This window comes from Taudactylus pleione, unplaced genomic scaffold (genome assembly GCF_031769625.1).
Source record: "Taudactylus pleione unplaced genomic scaffold, aTauple2 ptg000229l, whole genome shotgun sequence".
In the NCBI taxonomy this organism is placed as follows: domain Eukaryota; kingdom Metazoa; phylum Chordata; class Amphibia; order Anura; family Myobatrachidae; genus Taudactylus; species Taudactylus pleione.
The window spans coordinates 4115214-4132292 of NW_028284631.1; the positions used below are offsets into that span (position 1 = coordinate 4115214).

General features: G+C 43.7%; 1 protein-coding gene across 4 annotated transcripts in view; it reads left to right on the top strand.

Moving 5' to 3' along the window:
* The window catches only part of CROCC2 (ciliary rootlet coiled-coil, rootletin family member 2), a 160455-nt gene extending 145889 nt beyond the window's left edge, over positions 1-14566 (top strand). For all 4 annotated transcript variants that reach the window (XM_088479235.1, XM_088479237.1, XM_088479236.1 and 1 more), the window contains exons 30-36: positions 5119-5282; positions 5678-6118; positions 6219-6368; positions 8314-8493; positions 9696-9827; positions 10593-10772; positions 12862-14566. In XM_088479235.1, coding sequence (XP_088335361.1) covers positions 5119-5282; positions 5678-6118; positions 6219-6368; positions 8314-8493; positions 9696-9827; positions 10593-10772; positions 12862-12933 — 1319 coding nt within the window. In that variant the 3' untranslated portion in view covers positions 12934-14566. The remainder of the gene's footprint in view (positions 1-5118; positions 5283-5677; positions 6119-6218; positions 6369-8313; positions 8494-9695; positions 9828-10592; positions 10773-12861) is intronic.
* The last annotated feature ends 2513 nt before the right edge of the window (positions 14567-17079 follow it).

Sequence of the window (17079 nt, forward strand, 5' to 3'; positions counted from 1 at the left end):
GGATGACTACAAATGTATTTGTACGCCCTGCCCGCTCCTCTGACCCACGCTGACCCACACAAGGATATTATTAGGGGGAAGGCTTACTGGGGAAAGTCCTTCATCCTCATTATACTACGCTTCTGTGGGTCAACAGTGATTTATGTTTGAAATAAAATACATAAAAAATTTGCATCTTTATAATTTTTGTTTATAGTAATATTTCAAGTAAATCTAATATAATTTGTGCCCCAAAATCCAAAAGGCTGGAAACCATTACGTTAGGTGGTGGGGACGTTTATGAAAGCTGATGAAAAGGAAACAGATGGTATCACTCATGGCAACAACTCCGATGTCTGCTTACATTGTTCAAACTGTGTGCCCCTGGATACAGCACAGCTCTCTGCATTGGATACGCTTATGTCCAGAAATCAGTGTGGGATATGTCCAAAGGTGACTAAAATAAGCAACACTGTCTGATGATAAAAACACAGTGGCTACAAGCCCAGAATGAAGCCACAAGTATAAAAGAATGAAGTTTCGGGAGGGCATGTACAAGATAATAAAGTCATTTGGAAATCCTGTTTAACGCTCTTTCACAAGGATGTTCAGCCAAAGGAAGACATAATAGGGATCACTAATCTCTGAGATACTGTGGGCCTGATTCTGAATCACACACAAGTCGCAGTGTGCACGGATCTGGCGGATTTCAGCATGCTGCGCCAAAGAAACAAATCGGCTTCTGTGTATGCGCTGGATCAGGTGTATGTACACGGGCGGAGTTCACTAGTGCATACGGATTGATCCGACCATCTATGGAGCACGTTATCTGTGAAATGAGCGGTGACTGGGTAGTGAGATTGCGAGGGCACTGGTGGGAGTGTCATGGGTGTGTATGCCAGCTTCCATGCTCAATCTAAATTGGAAACCCAGCAGTGGGTGGGTGCAAGTCCAGATACTAATAATGACGTCTGCGGACATAAAGTTAGTGGGTGTGGCGTGGCCTAGAATAGTATGGTGTAGGACGTGTTTGCCAGCTCTCCCGCTTTCATCCTGTTTAAAGCTCCTGTTTGCCTGGACGTTTCCTCTCCAGCTTTGGTGTGGTACCCTCTCCTGCATCTCCTGAGGGGTACCAGTGGGATATTTATCCAGTACCTACTTGCCGTAGCCCGCTGATCTTCGTGGCTGGGTCTGGCGGCGTGGCGTCCCTGGCTCTGACGGCTGATCTCCTGTGCTGTGCAGCTCCCTCCTGCTCCCAGGCGGCGATCTCCGGTGTTCCGGCTGCGCTGCTTGCTCCCCGCTGTTCCTCCGATTTCTCTGTGGCCAGTCCTGGTGGTTTGGGATGTGCTGAGGATCAGCGGCTGCCATCTTGTCCCTGGCGGTGATTGCTTGTCTCCTTTGTGGATTCTGCTGGCGTGCTCTGGCAGTGTGCTAGCCACCGCCATCTTTCCGCAGGGGCTTCCTCATAGCCGCTGGATTGATCTCTCTGCTGTGTTGAAATTGCTGCATTGGGTCAACTACTCCTGTTAGTTTGCTGGCTTTGGTTACAGAAATGTTATAATTGCTGTGGCTATACTGTATCTATTGACTATGGGGGTTGTATGCAGTACGCTCGCAAGCGGGTCGATGTTCCCCACTGCGCATGCGCACGACGGAGGGAGCTCCGTCGTGCGCATGCGCGAGACCCGGGGAGCAACGGGCTTTCCATCGCTCCGGGTCTCGCACCAAAGGGGACGAGCTGTCGATGTTGCATGGGAACGCCTACAGTCTGAAGCCAGCCCCACTGACATCACTAGTGATGTCAGTGGGAGTGATTTTGGCTCTGATAGAGCCAAAATCACTCCAGGGCTTGTGGCTGGGAGACCCTACCGCAGGGTCTCCGTCGCAAATCCGATGGTCGCTCGCATATGCTGTGGTTGGTCACCCACAGCTATGCGAGCGGCCGGGAGGCCGCTCCATTTTCATGGAGGAGGGCCCTGATTCAGAGCGAGCGCTCTGGTCAGAGCGTCCGGCTCTGAATCAGGCCCTATGTCTAATTCTCTACAATCAATCCTCCATGCTATCAATGCCTCTGCACAGAGACTTCTCAGTAAGTTTGACACCATGTCATTGGGAGTCCTGTGAAAAGGTTAGGCTGGATACTCACCTGATGTCTGAATTTGCAGTTCTCACAGTGGATATGACTACCTGCATCCTGGAGTTGTTTGATGTGAATGTGGGTCTTCCCAAGATTCCCTTTATAATCCTATTTGGTGCACTGAAAATACGGGATCGATTCTTTAAGCATATTGAGAGTTTTCCTGTTTCTCCTTGAATGAGATGGTACAGGACTGTTCCTCTATTTTTAATTTCTCAAGGGACTGAGGCCTGGCCACACTAATGTCTAATGAATTGCAGCCCAACATCAGGCTTTACTAATTGTTACTTGCAATGTGTAATATGCATATCCTGTTTTATCTTTTTATTTTAGTTTCTTTTATATCCAATATGGTTTATGTATGTCTGTAAATTTATTTAGAGTTTTCCTGTTCTCCTCGAGCAAGTTGGTACGGGACTGTTCCATTATTTTTATCCTTTCAAGGGACCGATGTCTGGCCAGACTAATGTATAATGTTTTGTAGCCCAATATAAGGCCTTACTAATTGCTACTTTTAATGTGTATTCTGTATATCCTGCTTTATTTTCCATTTCATTTCATGTCCGCTGTGTTATATGTATCTCTGTAAAATTTTCGCTGATTCTATATGGAGGGAGCTCCAGCTTTGTACAACACGGGAGAGCTGGGTCTAGCCTAGCTTAGGTCACTCATTTTATTGGCCTTAAAAACTAATTATCCATGTAAGCTTATTATCCATTTTTTGGGTTTAGGGGGAGTTAGGGGTTTATAGGTAGACTAGTATAGATTAGGGAGGGTTGGGTGTTAGGGGATCCAAAGTATAACTAGGTTAGGTTTGGTTATACAGTGCATCCGCAAAGTATTCACAACGCTTCACTTTTTCCACATTTTGTTATGTAACAGCCTTATTCCAAAATGGAATAAATAAATTTTTGTCCTTCAGACAATATCCCATAATGACAACGTAGAAATCACATGTACATAAGTATTCACAGCCTTTGTTCAATACTTTGTTGATGCACCTTTGGCAGCAATTACAGCCTCAAGTCTTTTTGAATATGATGCCACAAGCTTGGCACACCTATCTTTGGGCAGTTTTGCCCATTCCTCTTTACAGAACCTCTCAAGCTCCATCAGGTTGGATGGGAAGCGTTGGTGCACAGCCATTTTCAGATCTCTCCAGAGATAGTCTATCGGATTCAAGTCTGGACTCTGGCTGGGCCACTCAAGGACATTCACAGAGTTGTCCTGAAGCCACTCCTTTGATATCTTGGCTATGCGCTTAGAGTCGTTGTCCTGCTGAAACATGAACCGTCACCCCAGTCTGAGGTCGAGCGCTCTGGAGCAGGTTTTCATCCAGGATGTGTCTGTACATTGCTGCATTCATCTTTCCCTCTATCCTGACTAGTCTCCCAGTTCCTGCTGCTGAAAAACATCCCCACAGCATGATGCTGCCACCACCATGCTTCACTGTAGGGATGGTATTGGCCTGGTGATGAGCAGTGCCTGGTTCCCTCCAAACATAACGCCTGGCATTCACGCCAAAGAGTTCAATTTTTGTCTTTTCAGACCAGAGAATTTTGTTTCTCCTGGTCTGAAAGTCCTTCAGGTGCATTTTGGCAAACTCCAGGCGGGCTGCCATGTGCTTTTTACTAAGGAGTGGCTGCCGCCTGACAACTCTACCTTATAGGCCTGATTGGTGGATTGCTGCAGAGATGGTTGTCCTTTGGAAGGTTCTCCTCTCTCCACAGAGGAATGCTGCAGCTCTGACAGAGTGACCATTGGGTTCTTGGTCACCTCCCCGACTAGGGCCCTTCTCCCCCGATCGCTCAGTTTAGATGGCCGGCCAACTCTAGGAAGAGTCCTAGTGGTTCCGAACTTCTTCCATTTACGGATGATGGAGGCCACTGTGCTCATTGGGACCTTCAAAGCAGCAGATATTTTTCTGTACCCTTCCCCAGATTTGTGCCTCGAGACAATCCTGTCTCGGAGGTCTACAGACAATTCCTTGGACTTCATGCTTGGTTTGTTGTCTGACATGCACTGTCAAGTGTGGGACCTTATATAGATAGGTGTATGCCTTTCAAAATCATATCCAATCAACTGATTTTACCAAAAGTGGACTCCAATTAAGCTGTAGGAATATCTCAAGGATGATCAGTGGAAACAGGATGCACCTGAGCTCAAGTTTGTTCTTCATGGCAAAGGCTGTGAATACTTATATACATGTGATTTCTTAGTTGTTATTTTTTTTATTAAATTTGCAAAAATCTCAAACTTTTTACACGTTGTCATTATGGGGTGTTGTGTGTAGAATTTTGAGGACAAAAATAATTTTATTCCATTTTGGAATAAGGCTGTAACATAACAAAATGTGGAAAAAGTGAAGCGCTGTGAATACTTTCCGGATGCACTGTACATGGTAGGGGGTTATGGGAAGGTTTGTTTGGGGTGTATTTGTTTTCTTTTGTATTGTTAATTTGGTAGATAATTGTTCGTGTAAAATAAGGGTAGTATATTTGGGATTTTATTAGCAGATTATTTTGCTTTGCTTCCACTAACTATTTTTGCTAATACGATTCGTAAACCCAAATGGCGCCTTTGGGTTTTTGTATATTCTTTTAATATGTTGGGGGATTATGATTATATCCTGTTTAACGCAATATGTTTTTCTCATTCTCTGTATTGATGTAACACCAGATGTATGTCCCATTGTATCTCTATCCTATGCCATGTTTATATTTTCTTTTATATTTTGTATTGATCTTAAGTTTATAATCTAAAATTTCAATAAAAATAATTGAGTTTTTAAAAAAAAGTTAGTGGGTGGGAGTCCATGTTTTCGTAGTATACACAAGTTAATTGTCGCATTAGTATAAGGATGTAAGTAGGATGCTGTGGCCAAACGGAAAAGCAGCCGTGGATGCGTCCGACTCAGAACCAGGCCCTATGTGCCCTACGTGTGATCCTCACCATGCACCAAAATGCATAGTACATAGATTTGTTTTATGTTATTTTAAAAGGGCAACAAAAGTCAGAGGAGAGGTTGGGCACGTCCCACACAGAGATGCGGCTGCTGCAGGACAATCTGCGTCACATTGAGGCGGAGCGACAAGCTGCAGGGGAGCGCGCGTTAAAACTGGAGCACAGTCTGCGTGTCTGCGAGGATGAGAAGAAGGACTTGCAGGTACTGTACATAGGAAGTTAATAGAACATTGTCATATTATAACGGTAGCGTAGAATATTATAGTGCTACATGGCTGTGATTGGGATTTACCTTACTGAGAACGGGAAGCATGAGTGAGACCAGCCTTTTCCATTAGTAGCGACACACACATCCTACCATCTATATGCTCTCTTCAGTTATAGCACAGATCAGTGATAAATATAAGATTATAGTGGTCGTTTCAGCGCAGTAACATTCAGTAAATCCTAACTTCAAGGTCGCAGGGGATTACTTGCCCCAAAGTGGACAACTCCTCTATGCTATTTAGTACAGAGCATTATAATGGGAATGATGATGCTGGGGTTTTGGAAAGACATTTATTTATTTATTTAGTGATAACCCATTGACTTTTGCAGGAGCGACTGTGCCGATCTCGTAGTGGTGGAAGTCGCCATGAGCTTGAGTGTAAGGGCCTGAGAGAGGTACTTGAGGCATCAGAGAACCGCGGTACTGACCTGGAGCTACGACGCCGCTCTCTGGAGGGTGAGCTGGAGCGGACGCGACTCTGTCTTGCAGAACGAGAAGCAGAAGTCCAGGCGCTGCAGGAAAGAGGACACGATTTGCAGGATCACCTGAAAAAGAGTGAAGACAGAGAGGTAGTCCTGCAGAGGGAGGTGCAGCGGCTGAGCATGGCTTTGTCTAGGGCACAGGATGGCGAGCGCCAGCTGCAGGAGAAATCACAGGGGCTAACGCAGGCACTTGGTGAGGCAGCATCTGGCAGAGGGAACTTGCAGGAAGATGTGAGCAGACTACAAGGAGCGCTAACAGCAGCTGAACAAGACAGACGGGTATTACAGGTAATAGTCTGTCACTACACAGCACACACTGGTGACACACAGCAAATTAAAACATAGCGTGTATGAAGACATAACGGTTTGTTTCGCATTTGGTGACCAGGAGCGTCTAGATTCAGTTCGGCAGGCACTGAGTGACAGCAAGAGACAGAACCTGCGGCTCTCACAGACGGTACAGGAGCAGCAGCAGCAGCTGGGAGAGATGCAGCTGACCTGCAGGGAATATCAGGCGAGATCAGAGGACTTGCAGCAGGTGAGTCAGTAATGCAGTACACTAAAGGCCCCCATACATCAGCAATTGATTGCAGCAATCGTGCAATTTGCAATCGATCGTGTATAAAAGTATTTCCCTTTTTCAATCGATTGTGACAATACTGCAATATGCAATCGATTGAAAAAGGGAAATATTTTTATACACAATCGATTGCAAATTGCACGATTGCTGCAATCAATCTCTGATGTATGGGGGCCTTTAGATGGCCATTCATGGAATACTTTGGATAAAGGTAGCCGTATGGTGTTTAAAAAGGAAATATGGCTTGAATGGTTTCATTATAGAAAATAATAAAATGCATTTTGGCCCTCATTCAGAGCCGCTCGCTGGCGGAAGTACGCTCGTTCCGAGCGATGTTCGCACATCTGCGCATGCGTACGGTTTTTAGTACGCATGCGCGAACCAGTCAGTGCGGCCGAAAATCGTTTGTACGCTATATAGCGAGTGCCTGCTATTTTGAGTGACAGAATGAGGCTATGTGGGTGGTAACGGGAAGGTGCTTGAAAACGGGGGAGTGGAATTCGAACGCAGGCGTGCTTAAAGGTCAAAACGGGCGTTTTAAGGGAGTGCATAATTAATACAGCAGCGTCATTGACCACGTCACTTGGTTTTTTTTAACTCAGAACTGCTCGCAAAATAGCGGTTGAAAAAACCAACCACAAGAATAGCGAGCAGTTCATACGCTGTACGATGTACTCGATTAATCTAATAAATAGCGGACATGACGTATGGTGCGAGCGGCCAGGGGGCGTTTTTATCAAATAAACGAGCGTATGTTTTGCTCGCTCGTTCAGACTTAGAGGTGTGAACAGACTGCAATTTGCGAACGGATCATTTGAATAGCCACCCCTTGTTTTTGAACGAACGACCGCAAATAGCGAACGGCTCTGAATCAGGCCCTTTGTTCCTTAATTACTGTCACAAATTCATACTAAACCATTTGTCATTCTAAATCATTGTCATTTTGCTTTTTATTTATGATGTTTGTATTTAACTCTAATAAAGTATTATAAGTATTATAGTCAGTATTTCGACATTCAAAATGATAACACTGTCAAATTGTCAACAATCAGAACACATGAAATTAGGGTTTGGGCTAGGCTGCAATTAGGGTTAAGTTTAGTTAGGGTTAGGTTAAAATTTGAGCGTCGACATTCATAAAGTCGTCATTTTGTCAGTGTTGACATTTTGGGGTGTATTTACTAAAGTGTGGGTTTTTAGAAGTGGAGATGTTGCCCATAGCAACCAGTCACATTCTACATAACATCTAGCACCTTCCACGACAATAGCTAGAATCTGATTGGTTGCTATGGGCAACAGCTCCACTCAGTGTCGGACTGGGGTATGAAGGGCCCACCAGGAAATACAATGGTAGGGGCCCAAGCTTAAGGGGTGTGGCCAGCCACCAAAGAGAGTGTGGCTAGCCACAACAGATGGACCTGGCCAACCATTAGAGAGTAAATGCAAGAACAGGGCCCCTTTATAAAAGAGGAGACTGGGGGTGTCAGCACCACCCACTTTGATAGACAGGAGGGTTAATCTTAATGTAATTTCCATAGAAACAAATCAAGCACCCAAGTTCATCTGACCATGCTTCACCCCTAGAGGAGGGGGTGGGGCCCTCAAGCAGTAAGGCCCACCGGAGATTTCCCCTATACCCCTGTGGGCAAGTCCAATCCTGGCTCCACTTCTAAAAACCTGCACTTTAGTAACTATAGCCCTTTGAATGTCGACATAACTAACTGAACCCATTTTAAGTTTTATCAATCCTTTGATTAGACACACCAAACGTTTTTATGTTCCCAAATGTTATTTTGTAAACTTAGAATGTTTGCCAGTATATATATAATTCTAGCCTGGTCCTGAAATGTGTGCACTGTCTTGCGTCCTTTGACTTACGGAGATGTCGCTGCTTCTCATGCAGGCTCTGCTCAAGCAGCAGCAGCGGGAGAAGGAACAGAGTGTTGCGCTGCTTGAACTACAAGAGCAAGTGAAGATTTTGCAAGATGAAAAGACGCAGGTAGAGATAGGCAGGCAGGACATTCAACACTCCGCAGCGCTTCTAGAGAAGGGGAACAACAAACTGAAAGCAGCTCTAGAAAAGGTCAGTGTGGAAGGGACTTTCTACAGCCCCCATATCTTGTGTGATGTGATTGTGCTACTTTAAAAATCATATTATGGGATTGAAATAATGTATGTCTCGCTCATATTATCCAGCATTATTTCAATCCAATATTATGATTTCAGCAAGACATACAGTACATTAAGACTCATTTACAATCCACTAACGTTGTGGGCACATACTGCGATATTTATTTGCGTAAATGCGACTACTGTAACTCTTTGCTCTGTGCACATTAAGATAATCGCCCACTTTTCAGTCTTTGGAAACACCCCAGAAAAGGAGGATTGGCTTATAGTTACAGGACTACAATGCTCTGGAAATGCGCATATTGGAAATAGTAGGAACATCATTGCAAAGTCCAATCTGAGTCTAATTTAGGACCAAATGTTCATTCTCCTAAATACAGTACTGCTCACTTTAGTGTCATGAGTGAGTGGTCATTGGGACTGCCCTTACTACAAGGCACTTTTCCGTGTGTTTAACTGTGTTATTATGTTCCTGCAAAACATATGTCCCTATCCATTACAATAAGGACAAGGATGGGTTCCAGGCCCTCTGACCAGCCAGAGAGTTCAAGTCCGTTTCCAGGGAGAAAAAGCCTTTGGGGCTGATTGCACACAAGCAGTGGCGTAACTTGAATGGGTGCAGGGTGTGCAGTGCCCACTGGCCCCTGGGTCCAGTGGGGCCCACACTAAACACTCTGCACCCACGTTCTTCAATACTTCCTATAGCTCACAGGCTCTGTATTCTCAGGTTGGTAATCGCACTGCTCTGTTGCATGGAGAGTAATATAGTGCAGCTTTGCTATAACGCACAGGCTCTGCAGTCTCAGGTTGGTCCTCGCACTGCTATGTTGCAGGGAGAGTAACATAGTGCACCTTTCCTACAGCTCACAGGCTCTGCAGTCTCAGGTTGGTAATCGCACTGCTCTGTTGCACAGAGAGTAACATAGTGCAGCTTTGCTATAACGCACAGGCTCTGCAGTCTCAGGTTGGTCCTCGCACTGCTCCGGTTACATAGATAGTAACATGGTGTAGCCTATCTATATAACGCATAGATCTGCAGTCTCAGAATGATCCTCAGACTGCTCTGGTACATGGAGAGTAACATAGTGTAGCCTTCCTATAGCTCACAGGCTCTGCACTCCTGGAATGCTCATCACGCTGTTCTGTCACATACAGGTGAAACGGGAGCAGCTGCGTGTGGATGGAGAGGCTCAACGTCTTGCCTTCGAGAAGGAGCAACTCAACCAGTTGGTGATTTCCTTAAAGAAAGATCTGGTAGAGGCACAAAGACAGACTCAGTACCTGGAGGTAAATTTCCAGTATCATGCACTGAGTTAGTCCACAGTATGGTTATGTTACTGCGTATTAGTGTTTATCTTTTACACATGGGGGAATTCAATTAGGCACAGGGATTTAAAATGCAGACTTCTGCATTCAATGCCTGGGTGAACACATAGATTCCAGCACCTTGCGCGGAATCTGTGGTTTTGCGGCGTGCATTCACCCAGGGTTTACCGCATGGGGGAAAATGCAGAATAATTGAATAGGTCTGGGTGTGAAATCCGGAGCATTTCCCCACGTAGTAAAATCCACGCCTAACTGATTTCCCCTATAATGGAGCCTTTTCCAATAATGGTGATTACTGCAACATAATTATGAAAATTATTTATTTATTTTAAATAAACTTATTATATTTCACTATTAGATATTTTGGGGGTGTTATAAGCATAAACATTACAAGCCAGCTTCATGAAACCTGTAGGATCATTTAGAATTGCACTTCACAGGTTCACTTTCCAAGATTTATCAAATACATGCACAAGGCTGAATTATCTTCTTATCTACCATAATTTGAGTCATTATCCCCTGCATGAATACTGCTTTTCCTCTGTCTTTTCCTATCACAATTGTGATCTGATTGTTTACTTTGTTCTCACAATGATCTGTAAGAAAATCTTCAATAACAATACAAGCAAATAAAAAAAAGTAATAATGTCCTTTAGCCGGGTTCAGCTACTCAGCTGATTTAGGCGAGACGCATTCAGTATATTGTTATGTATTGTTTTTGAACAGTCACAGGTAACGGAGCTGGAACGTGCTCACTCTCAGCGACTGATGGAAGTGAGTATGAGACATCGGCAGGAGCTGGAAACTGATAGCGAGAGGCTGCGCATTGCTCAGCAGCAGTTAGAGAGCACACTGGAGACTAGAGAGAGAGTGCACCGGCAGAGGATCACAGTACTGGAGGAACAGGTAATTGTCACTGGTAATGATTTACAAGGCTGGACTGAGACGCCCACTTGAGCTGCTTTAAATGCAAACATCAGTCACACCATCGAAACTTGCATTAGCCCCATGCTAGGTGCAGATTGTCCACCAAAATATGGCCTTTATGTGAACAATTATGCATCGGAATGCGCATCTACGCATGTGCAGCGATTGCATTGTAATTACGCTTGTACAGAGGAACCACTAGCAAAGTGAGTGACAAGTAGTCAGTGTATGGGGGTGGTAACGAGTGGGTGGTTATAAAAATGCAGGCGTGGCGTACCATGTAAACGCCATTTTATGGACGTGCGTAAATTAGTCATTGCGATGTCCTTCACAGCATGAGAGCTTTCTGCATGAAGGGGAGAGCTGCAGTGTTTGCGGCTGGTCAGACTTGGCTTACATGCTGCGTGACTGGCCGATGTGCGTCGATGTTACCCATGTTTGCGCTGTTGTACGTTGTTGGACAGATATGAGAAGGCAGCAGTGGGTGTCCCTATGCTCAGCTAAGCTTTGGAAGACATTAGCATATGTTATCAGCTGCGATCCGTAAGAGTATGCAGTTACAATTGCATTAGCGTAAATCTATGAATCAGGCCCTCTTTGTCCATGAACTCTGAGCACATGTGCAGTGTGACTTAGACTCATGCACAACTGTGTCCGATATCGACATTGTGGTCCAACTCAGAATCAGGCCCTGAATGAAAAGACTATGGATAGAATTTAGAGTTAGAAGCAAATCCAGCTAAGGGTGCACATTTGTACAAGGATAATCAATGTTCTGATGCAAAAAATGCAAATGCAAACATTACTGCATTCAAGGAAATACTGGTTACTTATCCATGTAGAACACATACTGGGAAGCTTTATTTTTACACTACGATTTACAATTAAAGCTAAGATACCCTCCCAACTCTAAGGGGCTTATGTAATAGGGTGCGATCTACAGCTGCTGCGGGAACTCCTGTAAGTCCTCCCGTATTTTTTAGTTGGCAGTCATTTTATAGGAAAAACCCAGCTGGTTTTGCATTTAAAATCATTGGGCACGATTCAATTCAGCACGATGTAAATAGCGCCGGGAGATAGCTCCCGGAGCTATTCAATTCATCGCGCTGTTAGGTCGGGGAAGGCTCGTTATCGCGCCTTAAACAGGGTGTTAGGCGCGATAACGGGCCTTCCCCGACCTAACTTCCCGGCGCAAGGCTGTTTTCCCGGCGCTAAGGGCAGAAAACAGCCTCGCGCCGGGACTTTTGTCGGATTTCTTCTCTCATCCCCGGAGGGATGAGAGAAGAAATCATTAGTCGGACTTGTCAGCGCAGTGTATTGAATAGCTCTGGGAGCTAACTCCCGGAGCTATTTACATCGCGCTGAATAGAATCGAGCCATATGGGAAGACTCGCAGGGGTTCCTGCAGTGACTGCAGATCGCACCCTATTACATAAGATCCTATATCTGTTTGCTTATTTCAAATTTGTCTCCCACCTGGGCTGCAACATGGTTTAGCCAAGGTGTAAAATGCACCTTCTAACTGGATTTATTCCAAACACTATATATTTCTGCGAGAATGTATGCAAGCCAGGTGCCAGTACACTTACATCACTGTTTGTTCAGTAAGGTTTGACACAGGGATTGTACTTATTTTTTTCATATAAATCTACCTACAAATGGTCCCTTTTTTCATGGGACAGTCCCAGTTTCTGTAGTGAAAATAGGGAGCTATCTTGAGCATTCAGTTGTGAGTGTGAGTTGTGACCTAGTGATGGATCTGGACAAGGCCTGGGGGTGCGGGTGCAGCATGGTGCTGCTCTGATGTGATCCCGGACTAAACCCCCCACTATACAAAGTCGTGATTTGCGGTAGGCAGGGCCACAATCATACGATTCAACCCAAATTGTGTCACAAAGACCTGAACCTGCATCGAATGATTATCATTCCTGTACATACACTGAACGATCCGATCGTGCATCCACTGGATTGCAACAATTATAGTTAAGTGTGCTGTGCTGTGCTTAATAGTACAGGTTTGGTTTCTCATTTAAACCACAGCAAGAAAATAATGTCTTCTTTCTTACAGCTGAACACACTACAGGAACAGCTGGATCAGGAGGTGAAACGTAGACAACAGAGCTTGCGTTCTGCTCATTAATCTCTTCCTTGCCCGATAAATAGGAAGAGACCCCAGAGCTCTGTGCCAGTCCTGCCTGCTGAAACTACTTGTAGCTAGAAACGTTGCAAAGAACACATAGGTTGACCTGAATATCTTTTATCAATTATTTGTACCATGAACATAACTAGGTTATTTCATAAACTCCATTCGGGGTCACGGAGATAGTACATCAAATTGTAGACAGATCGGTATTTCATTTTTTTAATCTTCTTTCATAAAGCAGTTTTTACTATGCCTATGCCCTAAATATATCAGATGTGATTCTCTCTTATGTGGCAGATTAAGCATCACATGAAAGAGAGAATAATTTATAGCAAGGGATAAAAATACAATTTCATGTGATTGATGCACTCCTTTTGATTCAGGGGAGGTTTAACTGCAATAACACTGGAAACATTACAGCAGATAATACTTCTTGGTTGCAGACTACATTCTAAAGTTCAGGAATTACCACCAACTCAGATTAAGAACTATACTAGACAATGTTGTCACAAGCCCAGACCCACAAGAACATAATTATTAGTACAATTAGTGCCCCCGTGTTGTTTACAAAGTTTAAATACTTTTAAGCATATTAAAGACTTCTGACAAGTCCTCTATGGAGGCAATTCAAAGCCTAATGCAAAGAAGAAAAGACCTCCCTGACCCTCAGTTCATCCAGGAGAGGGACTGCGGCTAAAGGGGCCTATCCATTACCCGACTTTGTGAACAATCCTGGTTGCATTGTTCACAAAGTCGGGTAATGGATAGCCGGCAAGGACCAGCGATGCGCGTGCATGCTGGGTCCTTGTCGTCCCCGACTATCTACTGAACATAGGCGTCGACCTGACGACGCTCGTCAGGTTCGGCATGTTCAGAGATAGGAGGTCGGGCTCCTTCACTGAATGACGGTCAGTGAACGCCGTTCAGTGCGGGCACCGCACCTCGGCGACCTGAAAGTCTGAACGCTAGTCATTCAGACTTTCAGGTCGCCTAATGTATAGGCCCCTTAAGGCTCAGTCAGTATTTCAATTTGTCACTGGGTGATCTGTTCGTTTTCTCGGCTGTTCTAGAGCACTAACATAGAGCAGGGGTGTGGGAATAGAAAGGTGACTGGCATTAGCATGGGAGACAGGCTGATTACCATGCAAACCATCTCATTAACATGTCATTGTTTGTCCTGATCACTTGACTTACAAAAGTCTCTTGCAAGCAACAGAACATATTTTTCCTGTAGGCTTTATATTTAACAAAAGAGGTTACAGTCATATACAGCTGTTATAATATCACTGAGTAATATACTGCTTTGTTTTATGTAATGCATGACAGATACGAACCACACCACATCTCAGACTAGCTAAACACAGACAAAGGGAACTGAACATTATTGCATGTACTAATGTTAGAGCCTTTCAAGTAGGTATAAGAGAGTTATGTTTATTCATTTATACAAACAACAGGAGACAAGTCATCATCTGTATTATACTTGCATGCAAATTCTGATTAAAACATTCTTGAAAAAGCTATATATATATGGTGCCCAAGTGATATGGTACTGGTATATTATGGGGATAGTATATCACATACAGCACAGTTTAGTAAGATAATGGGGCAGATGTATGAAGCTGTGGAAAGTGATAAAGTGCAGAGTGATAAATGACCAACCAGTCCGCTCCCACCTGTCATTTTTCAAACACAGCCTGTAACATGACAGTTGTGAGCTGATTGACAGGTCGTTTATCACTCTGCACTTTATCACTTTCCAGAGCTTCATACATCTGCCCCATAGTACAAAGATAACAGGCCAGTGCATAACCAGAGATTTTGGATTAATGTTTGGGGATTCACAAATGGGTACAGAATATATTCAAATTGGGTCCTATTATTTTTAGTTACAGATAAATTCCCTTTTATTATTATTATTTTTTCTCAAACAATTTTTATTAATTTATTATTTGACATCGTTAATTAAACAATATAAGCCTCTGTTGATTTTGTTAGTTCTGCTACTTGTAAAATGAAACATTAAAAAGGTTTAATGGCAGAACAAATGTTTAGCTACATGATTATTTTTTCAAATGTATTTTTAATTCTGTTATTTCTACAGACAATTTTATATGAATAAATGATTGTTTTCATACAAAACCACTTTGTTGCTTTAGTTTTTCTTTCTTCAAAGTGCCTTTTAATCTGGCCGCAGTGGATTAACTGGGTTGATGGCGCCCAGGGCAAATGAACACAATGGTTACTCTTGAAAATTCTACTTTAAAACGGTACAAGGGTGGTTCAATAAGTAGGGTAACAAGACCTCTCACATGTGTAATGTTCTCTATTTCAATCTAATTTCCCACCAGGGCAGAGCAGGTAGACCACTGTTTCCCTTACGGCCATTAGGCTGTGCCTCACATCAGTCATACTGTCCCAATATCAGTTGTAAGATGCTGGGGCTGGTGAAAACATGGTCACACATTGTGGTGTGTAGTGTGATTAGATGCAGAAATCTGAAGGGCACATCAGCAGCTGAAATTCATCTCCAACTTGTCAAGGTGTACGTGAATATGATCTGGGGTGCTGCGAACAGGCTTTGTATTGCTGCATGATAACGCCAGGCCACACTCAGCCAACCGCACATGTGAGTTATACGGTGCTACCATTGGGAGGTACTGGACCATCCTCCCTACTGCAGCCCTGACCTGGCACCGAGTGATTTCCATCTCTTTGGACCATTGAAGACACTGATTTCATCTATGCCGGGATAGATGCCTTGGTGTACCGTTGGAACAAATGCTGTAAAATCTGTACCAAGGCCATACTATTGATTATATGTATATGTACGACTTGAATAAATACTGTATACGCAATGAGAGGTCTTGTTACCTTATTTTTTTAACCACCCTTGTATAACAGATCAGCCATGGTTATCCAGAACCCCAAATGATTAGGTAACAGTAGACAAAATAACTGGAGTATTTCCTAGCAACTATCTAGTTTTGTACCACTGGGTAGAGTGTAAAAGTTTATGCAGTTGTGTTTTGAGATCAAGAGATACTGAGCCTATATACCCTTCTTTTCAGTGCTGGTTTCTTTGTTCAAGGTTCCAGTCCATGCAGAAGGCATAGAACAATTTGCATGAAACAAGGACATGGTAATCCAAATATGTACTGTACATTTTCTTGCTAGAACGGAAATAATAAGTAACAATTTCTTACTACCATGTAACAGGCTGGTAGACAAGGGAGTAATCCCCAGGATCGGCGATTCTGCTGACAACGGAAGATAGTTAAATTATTATTATTATTATCATATATTTATATGGCGCCACAAGTGTTCCACAGCGCCTTACAAAGTACATAAACAAATTGTAGACAAGCGACTTACAGAACAATACAATACAGGACCAGGACATGAATAATATATATTGCTACATAACACCATAACACCCAGATAAGCAACAGAGCAAAAGCAACCAAGTGTTACAGTAGGTGCCCTAGTGGTGAGTAAGAAGTAGATGAAACTAAAGTAGGGAGAAGTACAAGAGGGTAGAGGGCCCTGCTCGTAAGAGGTTACATTCTAAAAATAAATAATAGCAAAGCGACATACTTGGTGCCAAAACTTAGCAATGAGGAGACAATCCCACATGTATTGCACTTGGGACAGGCTCCTGAATCTGATGGAAACATTACGAATCTACGATGCTGGGATAAGATAACCGTAATGGTATAGATGGTAGAGCTTTTCTCTATACATGCTAGAGAAGAGAGTGTGTATTGAGTATGAGAATGTTTTCAAATCCTGTTGAGGAAAAGTCTGCAGCCATGATGATAACCCCCTGCTAATTAGCACAAGGTCCATGGGAACAGGCAGAAGTTTGTAATAAGACTATATAGTTTTTGTGCCTGAAAGAGGTCTAAACAGCATGATGGCTAAAGTGTTGGACAAATCAATGGGAGAAAATTGATCACTGAGACAGCGGGAGTTGAATAGCGCCTGAGGGTGCGAGGAAAAATCTGACTGAAGTGCCGGTTGTGAGGCTTTTTTCCAGCTTATCGCGGCCCTAGCAGCCTTGCGGCCACCACTTTAGTCGGAGGATGCCGGTTCTTGCAACTGAACACCCAGTTTAGGTCACGAGAACCAGCATTCTCTGAC